Source organism: Diachasma alloeum, unplaced genomic scaffold, assembly GCF_001412515.2.
Source record: "Diachasma alloeum isolate Michigan unplaced genomic scaffold, Dall2.0 Dall_scaffold_00299, whole genome shotgun sequence".
In the NCBI taxonomy this organism is placed as follows: Eukaryota; Metazoa; Arthropoda; class Insecta; order Hymenoptera; family Braconidae; genus Diachasma; species Diachasma alloeum.
The window spans coordinates 163,907-191,491 of NW_021680438.1; the positions used below are offsets into that span (position 1 = coordinate 163,907).

General features: G+C 37.6%; 1 protein-coding gene across 1 annotated transcript in view; it reads left to right on the forward strand.

Annotated features, from left to right (window-relative positions):
- The window catches only part of LOC107039405 (protein split ends), a 139,876-nt gene that overhangs the window by 47,020 nt on the left and 65,271 nt on the right, over nucleotides 1-27,585 (forward strand). Inside the window, 1 exon segment of the mRNA XM_029126197.1 lies at nucleotides 9,694-9,949. Coding sequence (XP_028982030.1) covers nucleotides 9,714-9,949 — 236 coding nt within the window. The 5' untranslated portion in view covers nucleotides 9,694-9,713.

Consider the following 27,585-nt stretch of genomic DNA (forward strand, 5'->3'; position numbering starts at 1 on the left):
CACGTCTTAACTTACGTAAAGAACCCCAAGGTTCGAAAATTGGCAGGAAATAGTATATTGTGTTACTAGTGCGTAAAGTTCAAGAGATTTTGTAATTGTTCGAAAGATGAGGGGAAATTGATTCACAACAAGAAAGCGACTCCTCGAACTGAGTCAAGTTTTCATTTTTACATTAAAATATTGTGAATTGAGACTACAAAAACTAATCAATAAATTGCTTGAATTAGACTTGTTTTAAGGAATCACTTTCTTGTCATAAACAAATTATCCTCGTTTTTGGAAAAAGTACAAAATCTCTTGATCAAAGTTTTTTTATTCCGACTGGATGCGTTGTAAATGCGATTTTTTTCGATTCTCAAATTTTGCTTGTTTTTCCTCGCTGTAAAATATTTTTTTCTTGTCAATTTGTGCGCCATGAGTTGCGTGATACAAGTAAAGACGTACTTCTCTAAAAACTTCATTTTTCTCAGTGTATGTGAAAGCTACAAATGATCTTGAATTTGATTTGAGATCAAATCGCTCATGAAATTTTTATCTGTCTTAAAAATTCGATACATTGATATTTTTTCATGTTTAGCAAACACAGATATTTCAATTGCATTTTGAATTCCCAATTTTACTGGGAAAATGGATATATCATTAAGTGGAATTTGGAATAAATTAAAAATTCAGGACAGTAGTAGTAGCAGCATCGAATTTCACAATTTCCGATAATGATGCTTTCCGTATGAATCAGAAATTTCGTCAAAATCGGCGAACAGAAATTCGATCTAAATGGAAATATTATCGGATTTCAATGTTTGAAGCGAAGTAAATTCGCCATAATTTCCGGGAAGCTTCGTGAGTAATTCTCTTACAGAGTCTATTGATTCAAAAATTTCAGGTGATTCGCTTATCGGAGAATTTTCTCTGGGCAATAAAAATACGTTCAATGACTGATAAACCTCCCTCATTCATGTTTGATGCACAGTCTTCAAAGAAATGAGGATATGGATTAAGTTTTCTTATCAGAAAAACTCACGCAATATACACTGGGAGAAAAACAGCAGAGCTCTCAAACAAGTCCTACTTGTGAAAAAAAAAATCGTTTGTTAAAAATGATCAAAGGACGATTTTTTTATGCCAAACATGCGAAGCGTGCGCCGAGATTGAACATTTTTATTGCAAAAATAGATCATTCTTTTCTAGAAAATGTTATTCTCTGTGCAAGCAAGAAATGTAATTTCTAGCACTACTTCTTTGTTCGATGCTCCCATACGTATTTTGCTGTCGGTAAATGCTCGTTATATACGAAACGAGGGATAGTAGTTTGTCGTTTCGGCTATTCAATAATCACAGACAAAAAATGAATTCGTAAATCTCTCTATATTATAAAAATCCAAATCCACTTCTGGTGAAATCAAGCATCCAACATTAATGGTTACAAGGATCAAAATAAGGGTCATGGGGGTCAAAATAATGGTCATGAGGATCAGAATAAGGGTCATAAGAGACAGAATAATGGTCATAAGGGTCAAAATAAGGCTCATTTAGGTTAGAGTAAGGGTCACGACGGGCAGAATAAGGGTCACGAGAGACAGAATAACAGTCACGAGGGTCATATGGGTCACATTAAGGGTAACAAGGGTCATATTAAGGATCTAAATAAGGGTCATAAGGATGAGATTAAGGGTCACAACGGTCAGATTAGGGTTTCAAATAAGGGTCCTGAGGGTTAAAAACTAAGGGTCACAAGGGTAAAGATAAGGCGTCTCTATCTCTATATTATCAAATCCGAATCGCCTTCTGGTGATGAAAATTTGGTACTCGAAGTTAAGATTCCAAAATTAAGGATCAGAAATGAAGGGTCAAAATATAGGGCATGAGGGATATAATGAGGGTCGGAATGAGGGTCACGAGGGTGAGAACGGTCAGAATAAGGTTCATGGGGATCATAAGTGGGTCATGTGGGGATTGGCGAGCGGAGCGAGCAGGGGGCGTAGCCAGCCCCCGAGTGAAATAATAATAATGATATGACAACAATCGTATAATATAGGGACAAAATATTTCTTGATTTCCTTCTATAAAAGATGTTTTTATCGATAAAAAATTGCTATCCATAAATCAAAATTACACCATTCATGTAAAATAACAAGAAAAAAAGTTTCTGAAGAAATCGAGAATATATTTTAAATATTTTCAAGGAACATTTTTCTGGCTATTTTACATAAATGTTGCAATTTTGTAAATGAAAAATAAAACGAAATTACCAGTGTAGGAGTCGAATTTCGAAAAACTCATTCGACATTGTTGTTTTACACTTTTTTCAAAAAATTTGAAAAAAAATACGTCTGTAGCTCAATAATTGAAGGCCCTGGACTACATTTAACGCTTCAAGCGTCTGCGGGGCAAACGAACAATAAACAACAAATTACTTTATACTAATTATTTTTTTTTAGACATATATAATCGATCTTCAATGCATGATAAATCTCACTCCAATATCCCACGAATTTAAAAACTCATAGTAGTTTCCCTTTAAAGAAACTAGATCATTACATTCCTATTTTTAAAAATCATGAAATGTCAAGAGACTACCACCAATTATACGAAGCCTCGACATGGCATACATCTCCACATCAATTCCCATAATTAAGAAATCTATACTCCGACGTCGCCATGGCTAGCGCATAGAGCTTTCAGAGACACGTCGCAGTGCCGATTATCTCATTCACTCGACTTATTTCTTATTTGCTATTTTCTAAAATAGAAATATATATTTAATGCTCTTCATTCTATTTTCTCTTACGTCAATAGAAAAATGCTATGCAAAACATCAATTGTCCCACTATTCCTCCCCTCCATATTTCGCTGAACTGATCTTGAATCTCATCGAGAATAGATTAGCGCACATACTCCACATAACATGTGCACAATAATGCCCATTGGAAATGGCCGGTAATCCATAATATTCGATCGGCGGTATGCGAGAATACGAATTGGTGGGGCAGATGCTCCGTTGGTAGTTCAGCTTTAACCAGCCCTCTATTCGCTGGAGGGTTTAAGGGTGGACTTTCCTCACTTGCTCACGCTACTCTGGATCAACGAACCGCGTAACCCCACACCATTTTTCCTTCCATTATATCGCTTATTTTGTTTTTCACTCCAAACGCTTCGAAGAAGATTTATTCGTCTAGAGGCATCCTTTCAATTTTATCTCCTAAATGTTATTTTTAGCCGCCTCTCTATTTTTGATGTACCATTCACTCATTCTTCATTTCTTTTTGCTTCCGAATGGAAGCGTTGTAATTGCTCAAATTTAAGTTTTCAACTGTTTGTGTTGAGGTAGTTAAATGCGGTCTAAAATGTCCGAATATGCTGTTTTTAAATGGTGTCTGTGGTCTTTTTTTTTAATTTTTTTTAGAAATTTTCTTATAATGGATCAATCGAATTTCATGAATTATTTCAGGAATATAGACTTTAATAAGCTCTATTAATTGACATAAATTAAAATTTAATTTTTCATACATGTTAAAAAACGATATTTTTCCAAAAATCGACGATTACTCAAAAAATTATCATCGAAATCGAATTAGTCATGGCTCAAAAAATTGATAACAATGCCCTCTTAATACTATCAGAATATGATAGGGGTCGCACAATTCGCTGTTGATTTAGAACACATTTTTTATTCGATTTAAAAGAGAAAATCGGTTTTTTCATGATTACTGAAAGAATCATCAGTAATAGCAATTAAATGAGGACTTGGAACGTATATTTCAATGCCTTTTTAATCAAGTTGAAAAATGGTGAGAGCAGTATCATTGCTTATCAAGTTATATAATATCGTCATGAGCTTTTCATATGAAAATCGTGATTTCTAGTAAATTCAGATACTAGTCTCTCATGTTGAATACTTATTCATATTGATTCATGATTTCGACCAACTTCTGACAGAACCTGGGTTTGACTCGGACTGAAAACCTTGGTTAAACCCAGACTGGACACAAATTCGAGTCTTGAGAGGGTCTGAATGTAGAATTATTTGACAGAATGAAATAATATGCAAAATTTTGATGAGATGAATAATGAAAAAATTTGATTGATGAAGAGAATAATAGAATAAGAATAAAAAATAGAGAACCCATTCGGAAGCAAATGGCTAATTGATTAACAACAATAACGATGTTCATTTATAAAAAAAATGCAATTGTCCGCTCGTTTTTTTCCTAATTTTCCCGAGCCAATTATCTGTCGCATAACTCAACGAACGTCCAAGAATAATGTCCATTCTCATTGGATTTTTTTTTCTTCTCTTCTTGATTTGAAACTGAAAGAGTAGTTTACGGGCATAGACCATAGAGTTTTATATACACCTTGCAATGGTCTAGGGTAACGATAAATTATTCAGCACGATCGAGTTCTCCTGGTGTCTTTAGATAGCCTCGAGAGAGTGAGACCCCTTTGGTATAAAATAAATTTCACCGTAAATTGATTCCCGCCATTTAGCGCATAGTAGACTCACGACACAAATCGATGATTACAATTATTTCCCTTCCACTCGATGTACTCCACTCTATGTCCATTATTTATTCATGCATTTGTCTCCTGTTCGCGAACATTAACTCCCACTATTTTCCATTTTACAAATGAAATGACTGTGTGAAATTGTCTCGTAGTTCTCGTGTTATTTCCAAATATCTAAAATACATGCAAGAATATTCGATGTTTGCTGTCAACCGGTCAAACGAGAATATCAAGATTGACGACACTGAACGAGACAGGAAACGATGGAGACGAATTAGAAGGACATTCCCATACACAACTTAACCGTTATTTTCCACTAAGTTGAACATAGCATTGAATTTCATAAAATATAAAAATGTCTATCACATCCATCGATTCAAGCAAACCCGAGTCATTAGAAATTAAATAAATATCCAACTCCACTCACCGAACAGCGTGTTTACCTGAAAATATCAATGCTAGGAAATCAAACGATCAAATGTCTGTCATAAAATCATTTAAAAAATATTTCAATCGCAGGAATAATTCCGTTGACGAAAATATTCCTCTGATATTTGCCGACTGTGGAATTAAAGTCTAAAAGTATAGCCTACTGTATGCACACAAAAATTAATAAAAATAGTTAGTAGCGGCCATGCACGTGGATCATTGCATACACGCGGAGTATTTCCGATTCCCATTTTTATCCCCAGGGCAAACAAATTCATATATCGAAATTCCATTTTGTGTAACGATGTATTTCCACTCCCTGCAGTGTATGTTGCTAGGCATTTGGCTGTCGTCTCTCCGAGTGCCAGCTCGGGAACATATTGCAATCATCGTAGCGCAGCTCTCATTGAAAAATGATGCGTACAATTGCTCAAGTAGACGGCCTTCTATCAGTAATAACTTGAGAACGGCAGAGTGAAATTTCTCGATATTTTTTTTCTTTCCGAAGGTATTCTTTACACTTGGGAATGGAACTTGGTTCATTTAAATCGCCTTATTCAATGAGGAGATACATATAGAATAAAAGTTCCTAATTTTTAGAACTAAGTTATTGATGTCAACAAATTCATGACTCTACACTGACTGAGAGTAAAACGGACGGATTTTCTTTTGACTCAATCGCTCAGTGCTTTTCAATAGTGCTAATGAAAGAATCCATTGGCGATACGGAATATGTCGTCGCTTTCAGCCGATTGCGTGCTTAAACTGTATCCTTCAATAGGTAATTCTGAAGGCTCCAAACATGAGACTTATGGACTCCGAGGGCTCCAATCAAGCATATATTCCTTCGTATTCCCCGAAATATTTCATCGAATTTTAATAGTTATTTGAATGAATCGCGTTCCGTCGACTTGAAACCTTATTATAGACGACATCAACGGAATCGTCTTCAATAACATATTTTGAATGAAATAATGCCTCATTTTCGAAGAAATATTCCGTTATCTACGCTCTCTACACGGAGAGAAATATTCCGTAAAAATTACGGAATAATTCACGTAAGCCGCAATGGGAAATCGTTTTCCGGCGGCAATTTTATTAGGAATGGAAGAGAAGAAATCTGAAAGGTTTCGTGAATTCATTCAGGTTCATCACCGAACAAAGTACGAAATTGTCACGTAATTTTTCCCGAAGAAGCAAAATCTTCCAGAAATTTCCCGACTTATTATGCCTCCAAAATCAAAAATTCTTGAACGTTCAACAATTTTTATGAAGCTGGTGAGTTATTTCTACGTTCCGTTCCGTAAAATTTCTCAATCGTTGGGGAAAAATTACGGAAAGACTCGTTGTCCCCACAGCAGTGAGTCATCAGATGGGTGGTTAATTTTTACGGAACAAATCGTAGAATTTACGTGGCGATTCGTACAATTCAGTAGTGAAGTGGTAAACGAAGATAAGTCGACTGATCTCCCAGTTGAGTTTTTGAGGAATAATTCCAAATCCAAGGGAGATAGCGAAATTTTCGTAATTACATTTGTTGTAGCACTCAATCGGCTTCACAAAAAAGGTTATAACAAAAATTGTGCTATCTCCCTTGGATTCCGAGATATTGATTGAAAACTGGTCAATAGTCAAAATTGACTTATCTCCGTTTACCACTTTGCTACTGAATTTCACTTGCGACTCACACTTTTTATTGAATTTTACTTCGCTCGAGGATTACGTTTGGAAACGTAATTTTTACGTTTTTTTCTGGTAATTTTTATTGAATTTTTCTCTCCGTGTGAGGAATCCACTCTTGAAACGAAGAATTACAACATTAAAACAATGAAATTCTACTTTGATATGAAAGAACATGCATCCAATAAGATGTATTCCGTAGAAACTACGATATTTTTCTCTCAGTATAGAAGTTATTGTACTGAGAACAAGAAAATGATCACTCAATTTTAAAATAAAAATCTCTCATAAATCTCATAATCATTATTTTAAAGAATAAATGCTTCTTTCAAGTAAATGAATATTTGGCAAAAATAATTTGTTCTCTCAGTGTTGACTCATTTGACATGGAATTCCTCATATAGGTCTTTAATCATGATTTCATAACCCAGATGATCCCATTCACCCATAACTCTTCTCTCATCCGTTCTTCGACGACATAAAAAAACGTATTCAATATTTCTTATTGTATTTCCATTTGCGTTATTACAAAATGTTCATTACCATGCATTGGACTCTCGTTGCCCCAAGTACCAACTCAAAGACATATTGCAATCATTGCCGCACAACTCATTGAAAAACGATGCGTAAAAATACCCAAGTAGTATGTAAGATGTATAAATAAACATACGAGGCGTATTTGTATTTGTTAAAAGTCGATGCACATTCATAATCACATGGCTTATCACTTACCAATGTAAGTCACGACACAATAATCTCCGACGTCCTTCAGCTGATAAGAATTTTCCTGTTACTATTACTCATTTTTCATACAACAATGTTATTCCACACATTTTCATCTATTTATTCTGATTCATTCTCATCGGAGAATGTGATGCGAATTCTTAGAGGAGAGGCGAGGCTACGTGTTCATTTTCACCTGTAAATCTCATCTTGCGGGTCAGAATGCTCAGAGCAGTGCAGGATAGACTCTTAGCCATTGGTTACACTTGTATAAAATAATAATAACAGTCACCCTCGATGGATCCCCAGTGTGCAACATCTAACGCTCGTATCATTAACCTACATTGGTCAATCATCCTTTAGATCTAAGAGGTAGTGACTGCACGCTACTGTAAGAGTGTTTCACGTGATGCTCAGCCACTTAAAAAAGGAAGAAAAAACGTCGGAACAATCTGGTCTAGATGCTGTTTATTAGCAGTTGTAATATGAAAAACGTGCCTCGGAATCGAGGTTTGAATAGTTTCGTTTATATCGAGACTCATTATGGGGGTTATTAATTCAATCTTCGTTTGGAAAATGTGAAAAATGTTCGGGGTGATGGAAATTGTTTCGTTACGATGGTGAATCTTTTTTGTTTGCATGTGAAGGGACTGGAGGTTGAATTGAATTATTACATTCTTGAAGGAAATCGGAATTTCTTTTTGTGGGTAACAGACTGGTTGTAATTTCAGAAGCGGGACATATCTGGTGGTACACTGTTAGCAATTTTTTGAAATTTCATGGAGGATACGATAGTAATTCTCATGAGAGTGACATTGAATCGGATTTAGGAGAAAAATGGTTATGAAAGTTCACGTTTTAGGTAGAATTCAAGGAAATTCATGAGTTTTCAGTGGAAGTGAGATGGAAATTTCACAACTTGATTGAATTTTCAATGGAATATGAATTTTCAAAAACAAAATGATATGAATTTGCCATTTTTCCCTGAATTTTCCTGATTTTTATGAATTTTCACAGAATAATTGAGCTGAAAAATCAAGTATTTTATTGATTTTCAGATCATTCGAACAGAAAATCAATGGAATATTTGATTTTTCAATGACAAGATTTCCTGAAAGTTCAGTGGAAATTGAGTTCGATAAAAATTTCCGGGATTTGGCACGGAAAATTCAAATGAAATTTTTTAACAGAGTAAATGACTTAGAAAAGATCAAGGGATTTGATGAATTCAAGCAGACATAAGACGGAAATTTTACTACTGGCTTCAATTTTTAATTGAACGTGAATATTTGTTTTCTAATTGACCTGAATTTTCAATGAATTGAAAATTCCACAATATTTTCGATGAATTGAAAATTCAAAAATATTTTGATCTGAACAATCCTCATTTTTCCTAACCTTTACTGCATAATCCGACTGAAAATTACACTTTTCATCAATTTCTTAAAATTAGGGGAAGATTAATGAAATACGTGATTTTTCGATGACGTAATTTCCAGAAATTTCAAGGGCATTGTCACTAAATTTTCGGGACTTGACACGGAAAATTCAGGCAAAAATTCAGACCTCCAACTGAGGAATTCTTGTTTCGATTGTATGACGGACAGTTTCATTATCAATTCAAGTGAATAGAAAATTGATCTCAAGTGTTGTGTTCTTTGGCAAAATTTTATGTAATCAAAGTTTTGATGAAAAAAATTAAGATATAACGCAACCTACATGAATTTATGAGAAGGACATAATTTTCAGTCTTGAGAATTCTTAAAAATTCTCTCGCACCAGAGAATCTCATCCTGTTGGAAGACTTGTTCCTCTCAGTCTGAGAACAAAATTACTCATCAGAAGATGTCACGATTTTTTAAATCGACGAGAGAATATTATCTTGCATAAAGTAAACCTTCTTTATCAAAAGTAATTTTTTCTCTCAATGCACGACTTTAAAAAAAGAATAATTTACACGAAGAGAACGCGAGACAGTAAAAAATACAAATGATCCTCAAAAAAATTACTTCAATTAAGCCCTCACGGACAGAGCCCTTTTGTTTCCAAGCGCGGAGTACGCTCGATACAACTAGAATGTAATGACTTCTAATCAACGGAAAATGATGAAACCGATATGTAATTGAAACAGTATTCCTTTTTTCGCTATTTGTTTGGTTGAGTTAAATTCCATAGTTTTGAAAATAATCAATTTTAAAGAGAGTCATTCATATTTTCATGGGTCGATGCATGCCATCGACCCCGTACGTGAGGGGTTGAAGAATTAATTAAAAAATGTTTCTTTCGAGTTATCTGACGTCATGAATGACTTGACAATTTTTACTCAATTGTTCTTTTCTTTTTTTCATTTTACAGTACATAATGCTCCAAGGGTGATGGAGACAGTGGGCAAGCAAGTCCAGGTAGTGAGTGGACTGGGGGTGGGGGGTCCGGTGGGGGGAGATCTTCACCATCATCACCACCCCCACCCCCACGGGGGGCACGGACACTCCCTAGTTGGCGGTGCGTCCACCCCCGCTCGCGTGCAGGCCCAAACACATCAGGGTCAACCGCCACCGCCCTCGCACAATCAGCATTTACCAGCGAGATCCACACCCGTACAGCTGCACCGGTAAGTCAATTCATCATCTTTCTTTTTACCTCGGACGAGGGATTGCACCTCTCCTTCGGGGATTTAGGACTGCGAGTCCACGGGGATAATGGGTGAAATTATCAGATTCGAGGCTCAATTCAATAAGCACTTCGTCATGTCTTCAATTTCACTTCCGCGACGTAATTGCCCTGCGGGTTTCCCGTTGCCTCGTTAGGATTTCCTGCGAGAACATACGCCATTGCGTCACACACGTGAAGTGACGGTGATGTGAAGGATTTTTTTTTTCCGAGTGATGTTGAATCGGATTTGCGTGAACCTCGAGGAGACCCAGAGCAGTTCTCATGACAGTTTTTTCTCTGTGGTTTTTTGGATTTATGATTTCTCTCCGCGAATTCACAATGGAATGTGTGTGAAAAGCATCCCTGGAACATCAATCTTCCTAATTGTGCTCGTCTGACTCCCCTGTTATTCTCATCTCTCGGTGATATTTACAAAGCAAATCTGTCTGACATATTCAGATGGATTTTTTATTTGTTCATCCTTATTGAGGGTATACGATTGCTTTTGCCCTTTATGTCTCGAAACCCCCTTCTATTTCTATTTCTTCTATTTGTATTTGTACTCGAGAGTTCTCATTGAGGGCCCTTCGGCCTCAGGTGTTTGGGAAATTTGCGATGAGTTTATTATTTAAACTTTGAGAGGACACGTTTGATTCTTCATAATTTTTTTCAATCTGAAAAAATATTATAAATTGTGTTCTTTTAGAAAGATTTACAAAATAATTGAAGAATTATTATTCTTGAAAATTATTTGTTTGAGTCGTAGCAATTTTTTTTGTAACATTTTATAAGAAGTTGCTTTCTCGTGACAGTTTTCCCTTCATGTAATTCTTTGGATTTATGATTTCTCTCTGTAAATTTACGATGAAATGTGAGTAAAGAGTACCCGTGGAACATCTATTTTCCTAATTGTGTTCGTCTGACTCATCTAATCTTCTTCCCTCTCAATAAACTTTACAAATCAAACCGAGACGTATTTAGATGAACTTGATTTATTCATCCTTGTTGAGGATATACAAGTACTTTTGCCATTTTTTTTTAGAATCCTCTTCTACAATGAGAGCTCAAATTTCATTCTCCGTTCTCAACTGCTTGAAAATTTTTCTTAATCTGAAAAAATTGCTGTTCTTAAAGATTACGACTTTACGGATGTCATATATGTCCTTGAAAAATAACATTTTTCAATATTCACTCAAGAAGTTATTTTTTTCCATTAATAGTGTCAGGCGCATGGTGATAAATGGTGACAATTTCACAACTTCAGAAGTTATAGCTATCGAGAAATGACATACACAAAATAAGTTATTATGGAGTTATGGAGTTATCATTTAATTGAACATTTTATGTTAAAAGAATTTGGAGATATGGGCAATGATTTGCTCAATGCAATGGCGGCGGAAAACAATGAGGTACCAGGGTGAATAAGAGAGATATTTCAACCCCTTAAATTTAATCCTAGACAGAGCATTTTCCGTACTATTTTCGGATGGATACGTTTCATGTCACTAGACCCGTGAAACTGCGATTCTATCCTCGCTTCGCTCGGTTAGATCGCGGTTTTCAAGCCCAATGACAAAATATTGTATGTCACACGGCGATAAAAAAAATTATCTGACTCATGTGATTGTGATCCTTGCCTTCGGCTCACTATATAAAGTCACATTCGTCAGATAATACTTTTTCCGTACTGACCTTCACTTTTCCTCGTCCGGGGATTGGCATTGGCCCTTCCCCAAATTCGTAAAAGTGAAAATCACTACGGAAAAATATCGTTCACGACTAGTGCCATGGGGTTTTTTTACTCGCATGGTTGGCCAGTCCTATCGCCTTCGGCTCTGACGCCAACTCCACGGGAGTAATAAACCCCATGGCACTCGCCCTGAAATATACTATAATCGCTTAATGACATAATGTAGGGGAGGGTAGGGCAAAATGGACCAGGCGGACAAAACGGATCACTGACAGAAAATTGATAATTTTTTCATTTTTTTTTATAGTTTCTTCTTCCGAATGGAAGCAAAAACAAAAAATCAAAATCATTTGTGGTTTGAGGTGATTAGCAAATCTGATCAAATTGCGGTTCAACGACACCACTTCGACGATCCTGAAACTCACTTTTAATTCAACACATTCAGTGTTCCTGATTTGAAGGAAAGAAAAAAAAACAAAAATTACCAATTTTCTGTCAGTGGTCCGTTTTGCCCTCCCGGTCCATTTTGCCCTACTCTCCCCTACTATTATCGCTCCGGTGGACGCAAAGTACATATTTCCTACGCCGAGGCGAAAAATCTGGTTCTAACCACGGGAGGTAAAATAAAGGACTCTTACCGACGTGCTGACCGGAATTCTGCACGTAGACACGACCCCTTTATTTTATCTCCCTAGTTTCGAAATATACTATTTCTCTACCAGCGAAGAGGATTTTTTTTCATCTTCGATCCAAAATAATTTTTTTAAATCGTAACAAATTTTTCCACATGGAGAATTGCACTAGAAATCACTTCCTCGGAACAGTTTTTTTATTGCGTAGTTCTTGAAATTCATAATCTCACTCCGAGAATTCACAGCGGAATGTGTAAGAAAAGTACCCCTGAAACATCAATCTTCCTAATTGTACTCGTCTGACTCCCCTGCTATTCTCGTCTCTCACCGAAATGTACTTGTGGCTTGAGAGTTTAAAACTAACTACTCACTAAAGTATTGTCGTACATAGATTAGACACGTAATTGAAATTTTTCGAACAATCGCTCATTTGCGTAAACTCTTTTATTACCCATTAGAATGAACGGTTTCTTCATAATGCCTGAATGTTAAGGTTGTCATGAGTATCTTGCAAATCTTGAGATTAAATTGGAATTTATGATTTCCTCCTGGAGAACAAAGGCTTTTCTTCAATTTCAGAAAGACGGGATTTCATTAACATCAACATGTGCGAGAATATTTGAAACGTAATAACATTATTTTTAGGTTCTCAATCGCGAGAGGTCGTTAGCTTGAAACATCAAGCATAATTCCCTAAATAGTTCCACCTGGGGCGAAGAATAGGTGGAATTAAATCTGGTGATTTATACATTTTTAATGAAGTTCAAAATTCTCAAGCTCTTTATCGATTCTCATAAAAATAATAAAAAAGTCGATGACCGTGTGGCATCAGGAATTGTGCCATGGTGGTCACGGCCATGGGCATGTGTGTATTCCACTTCCACTGATTTCGTATTTCAAGAGGTGGGGAAAAACAGACCAAGTTTGTAACGGCCACCGGTTGCGAAATATTCGCGGTTCCTCGCTCACGCCCTCTGTGTACGTGCACACCAATAGCCACACAACACTTGTGTAGGTGGATTTCTGGGCACGAAGCGAAACATGAGATGCCTCATTTTCATTTTTTTACCTCGCCTATCATTATTCTCAATCTCTCTTCCCTTTTCTCTCGTTCTCTCTTTCTCTCTCTTACTAGCTCGTCTGATACCTCCACAGTCTGGATCTTGGCCTACCTGAATTCATGGGGCAAAGTATTGCGAGGGGTCATCGTGGCAATCGCCTTTTTCCCTGGGGTCACGTAGAGTTTTTTTTTATCGTGATCATTACTACTATCGATCCACCAACAGGGTTGCCACATCGCCGGCTCAATGAATCATGAATTACATGAATTTTTGCAGAATCCTTTCCATCGGAGTTTCATTTGTCTAAGATTGTTTTTTCCTCTACAAAAGAATGAAAGAAATATCGGTGTCGGGTCGTCAATTTTTTATGATTGCTAATTTAATTTATAAATAAAAAAATGGATTGAAATCGCGTGAGGAACATTTGGAAGAAATCATGCATATTTGATGTCATTCAAATTACATTTTGCCAGAAATTATTCATTCAAACATTTTCTTCTTGTGGATAAATAATTGAAATAGCTTCAACTTTAGAAAAAATTTTTTTGCATTGAGAATATTGGATTCTTGGAACATTGGATGCCCTTAAAAAACCAATTTCCATTTCCTTCTCTAAACTCGTTTTTTTCCACTGAAAGCTCTTTTACAGCGCTCCTGAATCCTCAGAAGAGATTAATTCCTCGTCACGAAGAATATGAGTCCACGCACCCCTAATACTCGTGGAAATGCTCTGGAATTCCCCCGAAACCGGTCTTCATTTCCCAGTAGTTCACATTACCGAATTCATTAAAATCAAATGGCTTTACCCATCGTCGATAACCCAGGATAATTCCCTCTCCACCTGCCTCCCACAGTGACTCAAATGAAATTAAATGGACAAGTCAATTCTCCTTGGTCAGAGGACTCTCCCAAGGGCGCCGTTGTCCCCGGAATCTGTTATTTGTTGATTATTGATATTATCAAGAATGTTAGCAGCGGACTGTTTACACCTCAGTGAGAATTTTCGTCTCACCTCTGTGTTTATCCACGACTATTCAAAAACCCTCGTATTCCCAACGAATCACTGTTTACCTTGAATTCGCGTCGAGTCATAATCTTCCTCTTGTCTGCCCAAATAAAATTCCGGGGACTTGAGAGTCACAAAGGAAATAATAAATAAAAATAAAAAAAAGAAACTAGTGAATTTGTGGTGGGAAGGCCTGAGGGTCGTGGGCAATCAGCGTGTCTTTCAAATCGTGTTTCTCAACAAGTCTAACAGATCAACATTTCTTCCTTTTCCCCCCTTTTTTTTCGCTCTCTCTCTCTTTATTTTTTTCCTCATATTCGCGCATGCGCGTTTAGCAGTCATAAGAGTACTGTACGACTACTGCTACCTGTCGATTCTAACCTCAAACGTCAGTGCGCATGTTTTTCTAGCCTATCGCGTGGCCAAATTCATTAGTGTGAGTCGGCTCCGTTCCTTTTTGCTCGTTCACCGATCGGGAAAAAAAATTGTTTTTAATCGCCTTCCAATGGAATCAATTACTTCGTCCAGCCGATGCATCGGAAAGTGCCGTTTTATGTGTTGATGATTGAATTTCCTTTAACATTTCAATTGGCATGGAATTATCTTCTGGGAGCACCCCTGTAGTCATCGCATTGTGGTTTAAACACCTGCATTCAAATTATGCAGTAAGTTAATCGTTAAATTGATCAAAAACTCTTGGAACATTCATTAAACTCGGAAATCAATTCCATTGTTGATGATAACTTTGTTATGGTTTATATTGTTGCACTCGAGACCCCGAAAATTCCCGATAGAAGTGGAATAACGGTTTTATCGAGTTGCGCTACAACTGCTGGATCCAATTAACTTGCAGAACCTGCACGAAAATCTCGTGACCTCGAATACTTCCCGATACTTTTTACTCCTCTTCGTTTTATCCTTTTCATCTTTCTCTCGTTCTCATTGACAATTTCAATTCCCAATCCCTCTTTGTTGAATCAGCACACGGCTGGACGTGAGTGCTCCGGCGCGAATTCAATGCTCAATACCGATCATTACGCTGAAATTAAATGATATTCCGTTTGCAGGGGGAAAGTATCGTGTCTACATACTAATGAAGCGTGACTCAATTATTTCCACGGATTATTGACCAATATAACAATGAGAGATCTCCAATGTGTTTGGTGGGTCATGCATCAATTAATTACTCATATTTTTTTTTATAATGAAATCTGCGGGTAAATACAGGGTATTGATGGGGGGAGAGTTTACGTGAGTGGTGCTAGGATGGTCATGATCAGACATTCAGGTAGATTCGATTCGTCTATTTCCGACCCGAAGGGAGGAAGTTATTGTAATGTCACCGAAAATCCATTGTGGAAATTTCATGATTTTGCCACGTTTCATAACCCCTAGAAACTCTCCCGACATTTTTTAGAGACCGGTCTGTATGTGTGACCGAAATTTTGTGCTGTAATTTCTCTTGGATAAACGATGCGATTCAATTTTTTTCCGCAATCGATGTGTTTTCATGTAACTTAGAACTGATTAGATTTTGAACAACATCGCCCCAGCGGTTCTTTAGATTTTGCAATAAAACTTCGGAAAAAACGTCAAAAAATGAAATTTTTTAAAAATCGATGATTGCTCTCAGAGAAACGGTGAGATTGATTTTTTGGCATCATAATTTATGCAACTTTGTATGATTAAGACTGGAGTGAAATTCCAGCAAAATCGTTTCAGCGGTTTCGGAGTAATTCGAACATGAATTTTTGGAATCTGAAACTTTTCAAAGATTTTTCAATATAGGTCAATTTGTTCCATTATAATTTTTTTAAATTCTATTTTTGTTTTTTTCATTAAGAAAATCAAGCCAAAAAACTTGGAAAATTTGAGCCGAGGAAATTCAATGGAGACTATCTCAATAGAATAAGTTGTATAGAAAAATTGAATTCTAATGAATAAAGGAGAGGCAATTTGATCGGGAAGTTATTGGTTCGACCAGTATGGGTCACACCCACTTCAACCCACCCGCAGTGGGAGCGAGCGAAGCGAGTGACCAACAACCCAGTCGAACTTTTTCGTTTTTGTAATGACCCCAAAAATCAAAAGTGCAAATTTAGTATCTCCACGTTTCATGTCTCTTCGAATCTTTCTATGATGTTTTTGAATAGAATCTGTGTGTGTGTGTGCGAATGTCCGTGACGCAAAAATTTTTGAGACACGATTTCTCTTGAACTAACGGTACAATTTCAAATTTTGTTTTCAATCGACAGATCTCCATGAAACAGAACTGATTAGTTTGCGAAGACGATCGCCTCAGCGGTTCTTTAGTAATTCGTAAAAAAACATGTGAAGAAACGTAAAAAATTATGTTTTTTTTTTCACGTATTCTACTGTTTCTTCCAGAGCAATGATGCGATTTGAATTTTTTTTGTCAATCGATACGTGTAAATGTAACTTGGAACTGATTAGTTTATGCAGACGACCGTCTCAATGATGAAAAAAATTAAATTTACCGAGAATAATGATGGGATTTGATTTTTTTTTGTACGATCGATGCGTCTATGTCTTTCGCTTTTGCTTGGATGCTAAGCAAAATCGTCTGAAGTTTTCTCGTTTTTATTGAATATGCAATCGTCTTCTTCATTTGTAGTTGTCATTTGTAGACTTATAGATTTCATTGAAACCCCATTTAATCCTAGCTTTTCCGAAATTTGGCAAATGTTTTATTGTTTAAACTTTGGTGTCTAACTATCATTCTCCGTTGTCGACAGTTTAGAAATTATTTTTTAAACTAAAATAAATCCGATATTCTAGGGTGAGGTGGGGAGAGAAATATTTGTCGTTTTCTCAAAATCCCAAAACCTTTGCTTTATGAATAAAAATATCAAGAATCAAAGTGGATCAAAAACGTTTCACGTTGTCCCACTCTCCTCTACTTTACAAAGATTTATAGATCAATTGAGGAATTTAGATTCTTCATCAGTACGGCTTAATCCAGAATCTTTTTTTTTAATTCTAAAAAAAAGAACCAGTTTCCGGAAGTTTAAACAGTTTTAATTATTTATGTATAAGAAGGGATTGTCTGAAAACATTTCATCTACAGCAAAAGGTGGTTTGAACAGAGTGAAATATCCACCAATCTTTGTACGCCGGACTGTTTCAGTCAGTCACTCGTAACTCAATTCTCTCGTTAGGGGTGGGGATTGATTCGGGAGTCTTACCTACCAACACTATTATAATTCTGCTATTAATTTTATTCCTCCCATTACAAACACAAAAAGAGATAAATTCCACTCTGTCCTTCACAAAAAAAATCCAGAGTAAAATAATCATAAAATGGCAATGAAATACCATTTCGGTGGTTTCCAACATGAAATTCCAGATTTTTGTGAAAATCTGTGAAAACCAAAGCAGCAAAAATATTTCCTCCCGATTAATGGTAAAAATGATTCTCTTCCTAATTGTATAAAGCGATGAGTCACATCTGCCACTAACCTATCCTCATACTTCAGCTACCAATTTGGAGCAAAAGACCGTTCTCAACCGGTATTTTATTTTAGTTAGTCGCCGTCGGAGTTAGACCTATGTGGTTACTCTCCCGCGTTGCGCGCGCGCACACACATGTAAACAAGAAGTAGTTCTGTAGAAGAGTACTTCTCAAACGTGATTCACAATTGGCCCTTCTCACCGTCATGCAACAGCTCTCGTCCTAGCCGCGGCCTCTAAGCCCACGTCTCAACAACTCTCTCTCACACACACACACACACACACACACATGCACGTGTAAAAGTGTAGCCCAACAACATTATCGATCCCTCTCGCTCTATCATCCCATCCATCGGGCAATTACCGTCATTGTCCCTCCTCACGACGACTCATCATTTCTGCACACTGAGCTATATTATCACATGTGCAAACGACACATCAATGGAGTACGTCTGACTTGATCGAGAGCATATTTCTTTTTTTTTCGTCCTCTTTGGAACGATAATTTTTTTCATTTGTCGCATGTGTCTCTCGTCGCCTCATCTTCCGCTGTCTCGTGTTATAACTCATGTACACATGTATATGAGTCAAGGGTCGGTGAGCTGCGGCCGACAGAGGGGGCAGCGGGGGGAGGAAGAGGACACCAGTGCTTTCGCAAGCCAAGTGGGAGGGGGTCAGCGACCGTTACGTCATCAACGACAAGCAGGCGGTCTCGTGGCGTCGGGCTACGGCCAGCGACAAGTTAAGCCCCCAGACCGTCATTTTTGAGAGCGCGTCATGTGACCATAAAATGACGGTCATGTGACACACAAAGTTTCTAAATACAAATAATGGTCACGTACTTCGAAAAAAATTTATTTTTGCCATGGAATCATTTTCTTGGAAGAAGAATTAATTTTTTTGTTATTCTGGCCGTAAAGCCGTCATCACAAAAAGTGCCGTTTCGTTTACTCACAAACGGAAAATAAATGAAAAGTCTTTTCGTTTACTTGTACAGCAGATTCTCTCTAATTCGACGGGTTCGGGACGCGTCCTTGGGTGATTTTCTCCGAATCTCGGATAGGAGAGTTCCTCCCACTCTGTTCTATCGTTGAGCAGTGTGAGCGTGTAGGAATGGTCCGCTTAGTGGGGAGTTACGGAAAAAAGATTGTAGAAGGGGAACAACAATATAACCTATGACTGTCAAATGAGAGCCGTCAAAAAGAAAAATAAAAATGTAATGATTATAACTTTATTTGAAAAATGACAGGTACATTAACCCTTGATGTTTATAATACTAATTGGTATTACAACAATTGAGTTGAATTATAACTTTGTTTAATCTTAAAAAATACTAGACAACTATGACTCATTGGTCTAAATGTTTAAACGAATATTATGATCAATCACATTTTAGTTGAATCTAAACTTCATTACGGTGAGAAAATAACGAATTGTTTAAGTACATATTTCTTAATTAATAATATCACTCCTGTTAAATATTATTATCAGATGAGTGTTCTCAACTTTGTTTAAACTTGAAAAATACTAGACACCTATGACTCATTGATCTAAATTTTTAAACAAATATTATGATGAATCACATTTTCGTTGCATTTAAACTTCATTACGGTGAGGAAATAACGAATTGTCTAAACAACACAACTAACGACAACGAATAACATTCTGATAACGAATTGTTGGTGTACATATTTCTTAATTAATAATTAATAAGTGCCATTATTTATTTTATTCACCGCTCGCAACTTGAAGTCGATTTGAGTAGAGACATGTTTACATTTTTTGCCGGGTGTCGACATTTTTCCGTTTTTAGAGGTTATGGTTGTCGGCAACACGTAGATGGGCCACATTCAATTTATCTCGTTTGCGCAATTCTGCGCGCATGAGGTCATGGACAAGGATGGATAACATTCCACGAGTGATGGAACGTTCTTTTAGGGAGGGCAGGCTCGGAGGAAAAATTTTGCGGATTGGAGAGCCGTCAAATTAGAGAGAATCTACTGTAAAAGAAAAGTAAACGAATATAGTAGATTTTGATACGAGTGCGGAAAAGTGTTATTTGGCTCGTGGGATTATATCACTCGCCTTCGGCTGGTGCTATAAACCTCCTACGAGCCAAAAAACACTTTCCCCGTGAGTATCGAACGATATTTTTCATCACAATGTGTGGGAAACTGACGCTTCGCGGGCCTAAAAAGTTACTTTTTCGCATAGCGCCATGAAAAAGTCTTTTTGTTTAGTTGGAGCTACAATAACTCAAAATTGAGTTCGGTGGCATAAGGGAGGCTAGCCCGACCATCCGCAACTTTAATCTAATCTACTTGTAAATGAAAAAGGCACAATTCGGCCACTCGCTAACCGTAACATCACCATCAAAAAATATTGTCCGACACATGTGAGACGGGAATTTTCAACACGTGTGATTGGCAGGCCTCGGCTTCATCTCGTGCTGGCAACTTCACACTCGTGAAAAGTCCGTCTCACTCGTATCGAAATATACTATTTTTGCTTGCGCAGAGAATACAATTTTTTTGAAAAGACTAAATCTATTTTTGCAATAAAATTTTTCAATGTCGCCGCACTCTTCGGATCTTCAGCACAAAAAAATCCTTTTGATCATTTTTAACAAACAATTTTTTTGGCATGAATAAGACTTGTTTGAGAACTATGCTGTTTTTCTCTCAGCGTATCCCTCTCTTTCTCAACCCCCCCTGCACCGCTTCATTTGAAAATCGATGAAAAATATATTTTAACGAGCAGCAATGCTCCAACAATTGTTTTTTTAAATTCCTTCTTTATCCACTCGCTCTTTTTAATTTCTTCATTGTCTCGTTTTTTTCACTTTCATGAAGTACTGTGGGATAATTGGAGCATAGGAATGAAAAGACAGGCGTGGCGGTGGTGAAGGACAGGGGAGGAGTAGAGCAATCGTAACGGAGCAATAACGCGAAATTGGATAGCAACGCCACGACTAATCCATCATCCGTTGCTTTCGTGATCGGGTACGTCGACCTTTCTCTCACCCGTGGAATTTCCCGGATAACGCTCTTACATACTTTTACCCCCTCCCTCGTCAACCCTGGCACGTTTGAAGACGAGCTTCGATTATCGATTACGTCTACGATGACAGGTGCGGGAGAGTCCACGCCGCCTATATCGCATTCCCCTCATTTTTTTTTCTCTCCACCTTCCAGTGATTTTTTTTTCAACGAACGTGTCAAGGCAGGTGCGGGTTATAGCGTCAAGGGTGGAGAACCTTCACGAGGCCAAAATCTGCATGAAAATTCCCGGTTTTTTTACGGTTTAGGTGAATGTCTGAGGGTTGCTCGTTACTGCATGGGGCAGTTCCTCACTTATTCTGACTTGTACAATGTGCCAGGTGCTGACGTCGAGATCCTCTATTTTTAAAATTGACGGTCTTTTTGGTCGATTCATTTCGGCAACTACACTGTGAGAAGTTTTTTGAAATTTCATGAAAGATATTATAGTAAATCTTATGAGAGTGACATTGGATCGTATTTAGGGGAAAAAAATGGTTATGAAATTTCAATTTTTAGGTAGAATTCACGGAAATTCATGAGCTCTCAGTGGGAGTGAGTCGGAAATTTCACAATTTGATTCAATTTTCAGTGGAACATGAATATTTAGAAACACAATGACATGAATTTTCAATTTTTTCCTGAATTTTCCTAATTATTCTGAATTTTCACAGAATAATTGAACTGAAAAACCAAGTATTTTATTGATTTCTAGATCATTTGAACAGCAAATCAATGGAATATTTGATTTTTCAATGACAAGATTTCCTGGCATTTCAGTGGAACTTGAACTCGATAAAAATTTCTAGAATTTAGCACGAAAATTTCAGACGATAGTACATTTCATGCCGTCACCATGCAGATCACCCTCCCCCACGTGCAAGATTGCCTTCCGAGCCGAAGGCGAGGATGGCAAGCACGTGAGGGAGGGTGATATGTTTTTCATGGCGTGGTGTATATTAATTTTCGTGTCGAAGCACCTGCAAAACGGCAATTTGAAACGAAAATGGGGTTTTTCAGGTCCCGTGACACGAAAAAATTTTTAAATGTTTAGTATCAATCTCCGAGATCTTTTTTCCAAGAATGGGAAATGGCGCTCGTGCACTGTTGAAAATTTTAGACAGAAATTTTCTGTACATTTTTCGGAAACTTCCATTACATTTTTGTTCCACTCAAATTTCAAGGAATTTCATCATTGTGAATGTAAGTTCAATTATTTTCTGAAAATTAGCAGAAATTAGGAGAATTTTGGTAAATAATGCCTTGAATTTTCAATGAATTGAAAATCCATCGTAATTCGGCACTGAATATTCATCATTTGACTAAAAATTCAAGTAGGTTGAGCAGTTCTCATCTCAGCGCTGTTCATAAATTTGGAATTTTGCTAAATTTTCAGTAAATTCTGAAATTCAGCATTTTTTCTCCTTAAATTGCATTCAGTGTCACTCTTCTTCGCATCTTTAGTTCAAAAAAATTCTTTATATTGGTCACCATATGAGGGAAGCCCCACTGCGGGTCGTTTTCCTTTAATTACAATTGACTAACTGAAAAAATTAATAAAAATGATTTCGTCAGTTGAAGTGTCTAAAAAATTATAGCAGCTTTCACAGCAACATATTTCCCGTAATTAAAAAAAAAAACAAATTATTTCGAACAGATGAATTATTGTTCCATGTTAAATAAAAATGCCCATCACTCGACGTTGCCGGAAACTCGCTAAACGCGCCCGGGCAGTGTAGAGTGAATTCGGCAACGCTGGAGCCTAAATAAAACGGCTGTGAATCCCCACTGGGGATTCTTTTACATTTTTTAGAATTGTGTTTTCTCCGCAATTATTATTTTTTATTTATGAACCTACGCCATCGGCTCAACAATGCAGTGATCCAGTCAATAAAATAATTTCATACATATAAAGTAATAATCGTAGGAGAAAACACATTTCTAAAAATTCATCTAGACACAGGGGTTCCGTTTCCCCTTAAGAACAATGTGTCGGAGAAAAATTTGGAAATTTTTTTTCGCCTACTTATTTTTATACCCTTATCTACTCCGCAAAATATCATAGTAGTGATAAGTCTTCCGTAATCTCCCCTATCATACATGATTTCGTATTTTATGTTCTCTAAATTTGTGATCAACACTGAATAACGAAATAGATATGTCTCTCCGATGTGTCTTGACGCCAAGTGAACAATTTCTAAAGAAATCACTTTCTTTTCGGGAATAATCTTCCGCTACCATTGATATTATTCGTGTTTTATATAATTATATGAGGTTCCCGCACATCAAGTTCGTGTGTTATACTCAATTATATGTTTAATGTTTGTTAAGTGTTCTGTCATATCCAGGTTACATCGACCATTTCTTTGTTTAACAATGTACCGAGCATGACCTGTCATTCCAATCGATTGTGTCAAGTTAGTTTTCGTTAATGGAGAAAAATACAACTGGGTTATACCTACATAAAAATTGATTAAAAATACGGAATACAGTTGAACTGGTACCTCAGCTGCCACGATAACGCATGAAAATGAAACGTCTATTCTTCATTTACCTTCGATAACAAACGCTATTTTCCCTGCCAACAGCGAAACCGGACACACTCTCGCTCAGGCGAATATAATCAAACCCCGTGTGCCACTCCTTTGTCCGGCAATTTCATAACTTTAGTGTGGAAAAAGCAAGGAAAAATAAAGAATTCACAGTTCATTGAGGGTATTCCTACTCAATTCCTCCACTCCTCTCGCGATTTCTATTGATTGTGGATAAATTGAGTAATGGAAATAGATTCCTCCAACACAGCAAACTTCTATTTTCGAATCTCTTGAAATGCCGGACGTCGATAATGACCTCAATGGGCTTCACTTCAAGCCTATACATCGCATTAACTCTGTTTTATACATCAGTGCATAGAGTCATGCAAATCCATTGAGAATCCAATTGAAACAAATCATAAAAACGACATTATTCATTTCAAACTTGCTAATGTTAAAATGTAATTTACTCATTCACCCATGAACTATGTTGAAATGAAGGGAAAACCTAGAGGTCATTGCACACGGAGAAAGATTTTCATAAAAAATTAATGTGCAAACACCTCAACCGTGGGAAATAACATGAGGTTAGCAGAGAAATACAGAGAAAAATTGAAAAAGCCGCTATTCCGCTCCGATAACCGGTCCATTTCTTGGGAGTTTTTGTCACATTATAGTTTCACTGAAATTTCAAGTAATTTCTGCATTAAAAATTCAATTTTCTTTTTGAAAAACCTGTGGAAATTGCCAATTCCAGTTCAATTATTCCATGAAAATGAATAGACATCGGGAAAATTCAGGTAAATGTCCCTTTTAATTTTCAATTGGATAAAAATTCTGCGAAAGTTAGTGGTGTTTATGTTTTCATTAAAAATTCCAGAAAATTGGGGAAAAAATTTGGAATTCCATTGAATCTTCGATGAAATCTGAAATTTCATTATTTTTTACCCCCTAAATCAAAATTAACGTCACTCTCCTGAAAATTACTAGCCAACTGCTTTTGAAATTTCAATTCCCTTCAAACACTGTTGGAAATTTTTCGAAATTCCCCAGAAAATAGGGCCGTAATTCTCATGAGAGTGACATTGAATCCGATTTAGGAGAAAAATGGTTATTAAATTCTGGCAATAGTAATAGTAGTGTTAAAAGAATGTAAAGCTCACTGTAGCCCATATAGCGTGGTATTGATATTTTTAGCTTTCCCGGGTTTAGGGAACACAAAATGTAAAAATTCGAGAGGATATACATCAGACGAATAAAATAAAAATAAATGGTTATGAAATTTCAAGTTTTAAGTTGAATTCAAGGAAATTGATGAGTTTTCAGTGACGGTGGGACGCAAATTTCACAACTAGATTGAATGTTCAATAGAGCATGAATATTCAGAACCAAAATGACATGAATTTCTAGGTTTTCCGCAAATTTTCCTGATTTTTCCAAATTTTCACAGAATAAATTAACTGAAAAATCCAAAATTTTATTGATTTCAAATCATTCAAACAGAAAAACAAAGGAATATTTGATTTTTCAATGACAAGATTTCCTGAAGTTGCAGTGGAAATTAAACATGAATAAGATTTCCTTGATTTGACACGGAAAATTCAGACGAAAATTTTTAACAATGAACACTATATACCACATTATTTTCTACTGCACGTACATTCTTATCATCTTCCACCGCCATTTCCCCAAAAATCTACGTACATACATTATTTTCACAAGACGTGCAGTGATTTTGACTGAAAAGTCTCATTGTCAGTCAGTTTGTCCTTTGTCAGTAAATTCTCCGCTATTCAAAGTAAATTTTATTCCCCGTCGTGATGGAATAAAACAATTCGTCAGCTGAAAGGAAAGTCTTCTCTTCTTTTCATTGTTCAAATCCATCATCCATGCAACATCATTTTTACCATTGCATGAACCGGAGAGGACTCCTCCACCCTCCCCTAGTGCAGCGTTGCCGGACTAACCGGCAACACCGCGTGAAAAAATCCCTCCAGCAGAATCCGATCGCACACAAGTGACTCCACTGGTAGTTGTACATCGTACTACCACCAGACCTTCTATCTCCCGCATCACAGAGCTTGATCACGAAGCCACGTGCCTCGTGAAACTGGCGCTACTTTACCAGCGCATGTGCGCGCGCACAGTCCGACCGCCATTATGCCGTTGAAGTAATTCTCAACCAATTGGATTTAAGAACCGCTGCGCATCCTCACTGGGTCTGTTGTTACTATTTAATCTCCCACTCCCCAATTCTCATTTTATGTCCGATTGGCGGAGCGCGCTAAACTACAGCCTGGGTCATTCCCGATTCCTCCGGGTCCGCTTTTTTTATTTATTTTTTTTCCCCGACTTCCCACGCGAGAGAGAGAACCCACTATCACCGACCGCCACACCAACTGTACAGATCTAATTTCGAAACCGCTGGGAAGAAGCCCCCTTGCGCATCTCTCTCTTTCCCTGTATTCCACAGTTCTCCCTTTCTTCACTATCACCGTTTTACCCCACATGACTTGGCAATTGCCGTTGGGTCTAACTCGGGGGTATGGTTGACCATTTTGTTTTTTCGGGTTTCCGTGGAGAATTGCCATTTTGGTAAAAAACAGAAGGGCTTACTCCGGGCGCCACTCAACCACCAAAATTACACGGAATTTCACCTTATCCCCAATTTAGTATCTCCGTCGCGTGTTCGTGTGGCTCCAGACTCGAATGTTGTTGCAGATGAAAACGATAGTCTCCTCCCCCCCTCCCCACTCTGTCTTCATTCGGTGATATAAAAGGGAGAAATGAAAACTGCTGCCGTCGAACTCTTACCCCCCGGGTATCTCCCAGGGGTACGTAATTCTAGCTATTTGAATTGGATGATACTCTATATGCCGAGTAATTTGAATATTTTTCCAATCCCCACGGTAACCGGCATATTTTTTCATCATTTTTTTATCGAATAAAAAATACATTTTTCATGGATGAAAAAAAAAGTCGAGATAGCTTCCTTCGAAAATTCACCAAAAAAGTCGTTTGGCAACACGAGACGGTTTCCAGGGTATATATACCCTCATACATTCTTCTCACGTGTTGGGCGTTTGCGCGAGAACTGGGTGCAAAGTTTATCGGGTCGGGTCAACCGAATATATTTGCGCATCAGCGAGACATCTCGGCGCGCGAGCTAGAGTAATAGAGGGAGAATCGTGATCCCAACACGAGAATGTGAAATTGTTTTGCAATGTTTGTTTTGCAAAACTTCTCCCCCTCCGGCGATCCCTTGGGGGTCAAATTTGTTGGAGAAAAGCCGATCGATACATTTGAGCGTGACTCACACGTTAATCAAAGTTCGGCCCTCGCGGGACCCGCGGCGTGACGTACAGCTCGTCGATAAGCCACCTCTCTTTCCAAACGCCTTTTGCAATAGAGAAAAAAACAATCCCACTGCCATTCGATGAAATCAAAACCGATCCAGCAGTCATCAAACGAGAGTATGAAGAATGCCGCCCTTTCATCGTCACGATAAATCCCCAACTGGCTTGAGGCCCGATTATCATGAAATTATCTCTGTTGCCAAGATAATTGCCGAGTCACTCCCCAATGCGAATGCGTGGTAGAAGTCATCGGACTCTTCCAGTCTGTGCTATTACGTTTTTTTTTCTTTTTTTATTTTCCTCGTACCTTTTCACTCGCATTCGTTTTTCTCTCTCATCCCCCAACCTCAATCATGATCTATCTACACCTCCCCTTGAGTTTTTCTCTTCACGGCACTTCCCTCCTCCTCTCTAGCCCCCTCACCCTCGCCGCCCCCCCCCCTCTCCCGTTCCTCCCGCCACCTCCTCATCACGATCATTGACCTTTGCCTGGCCAGACGCAGGTGCCGCTTGTTGTATATACTGCAAGTGTATACAGAAACACCGGTTGTGCGCCTTCGCGGAACAATATTCGGGGTGTGGCGCGACCTTCATAGACAATAAAGGTCACGCGCCACGGGCCACGTGAAAAACTATTTGCTGGAGGAGAAAAAGAGGAAAGAATTTGCAGAAAGTGGATCTGGATATCATTGACACTGCTGGAATCCACGGCTGACGGATTCTACGCGGCGGGGAGGAGAGGGGGAGGGGTGGATATTTACATCTAGTTCTTTGATGTTCATTTTCCAGGTTGAAAGTTTTTTTTTT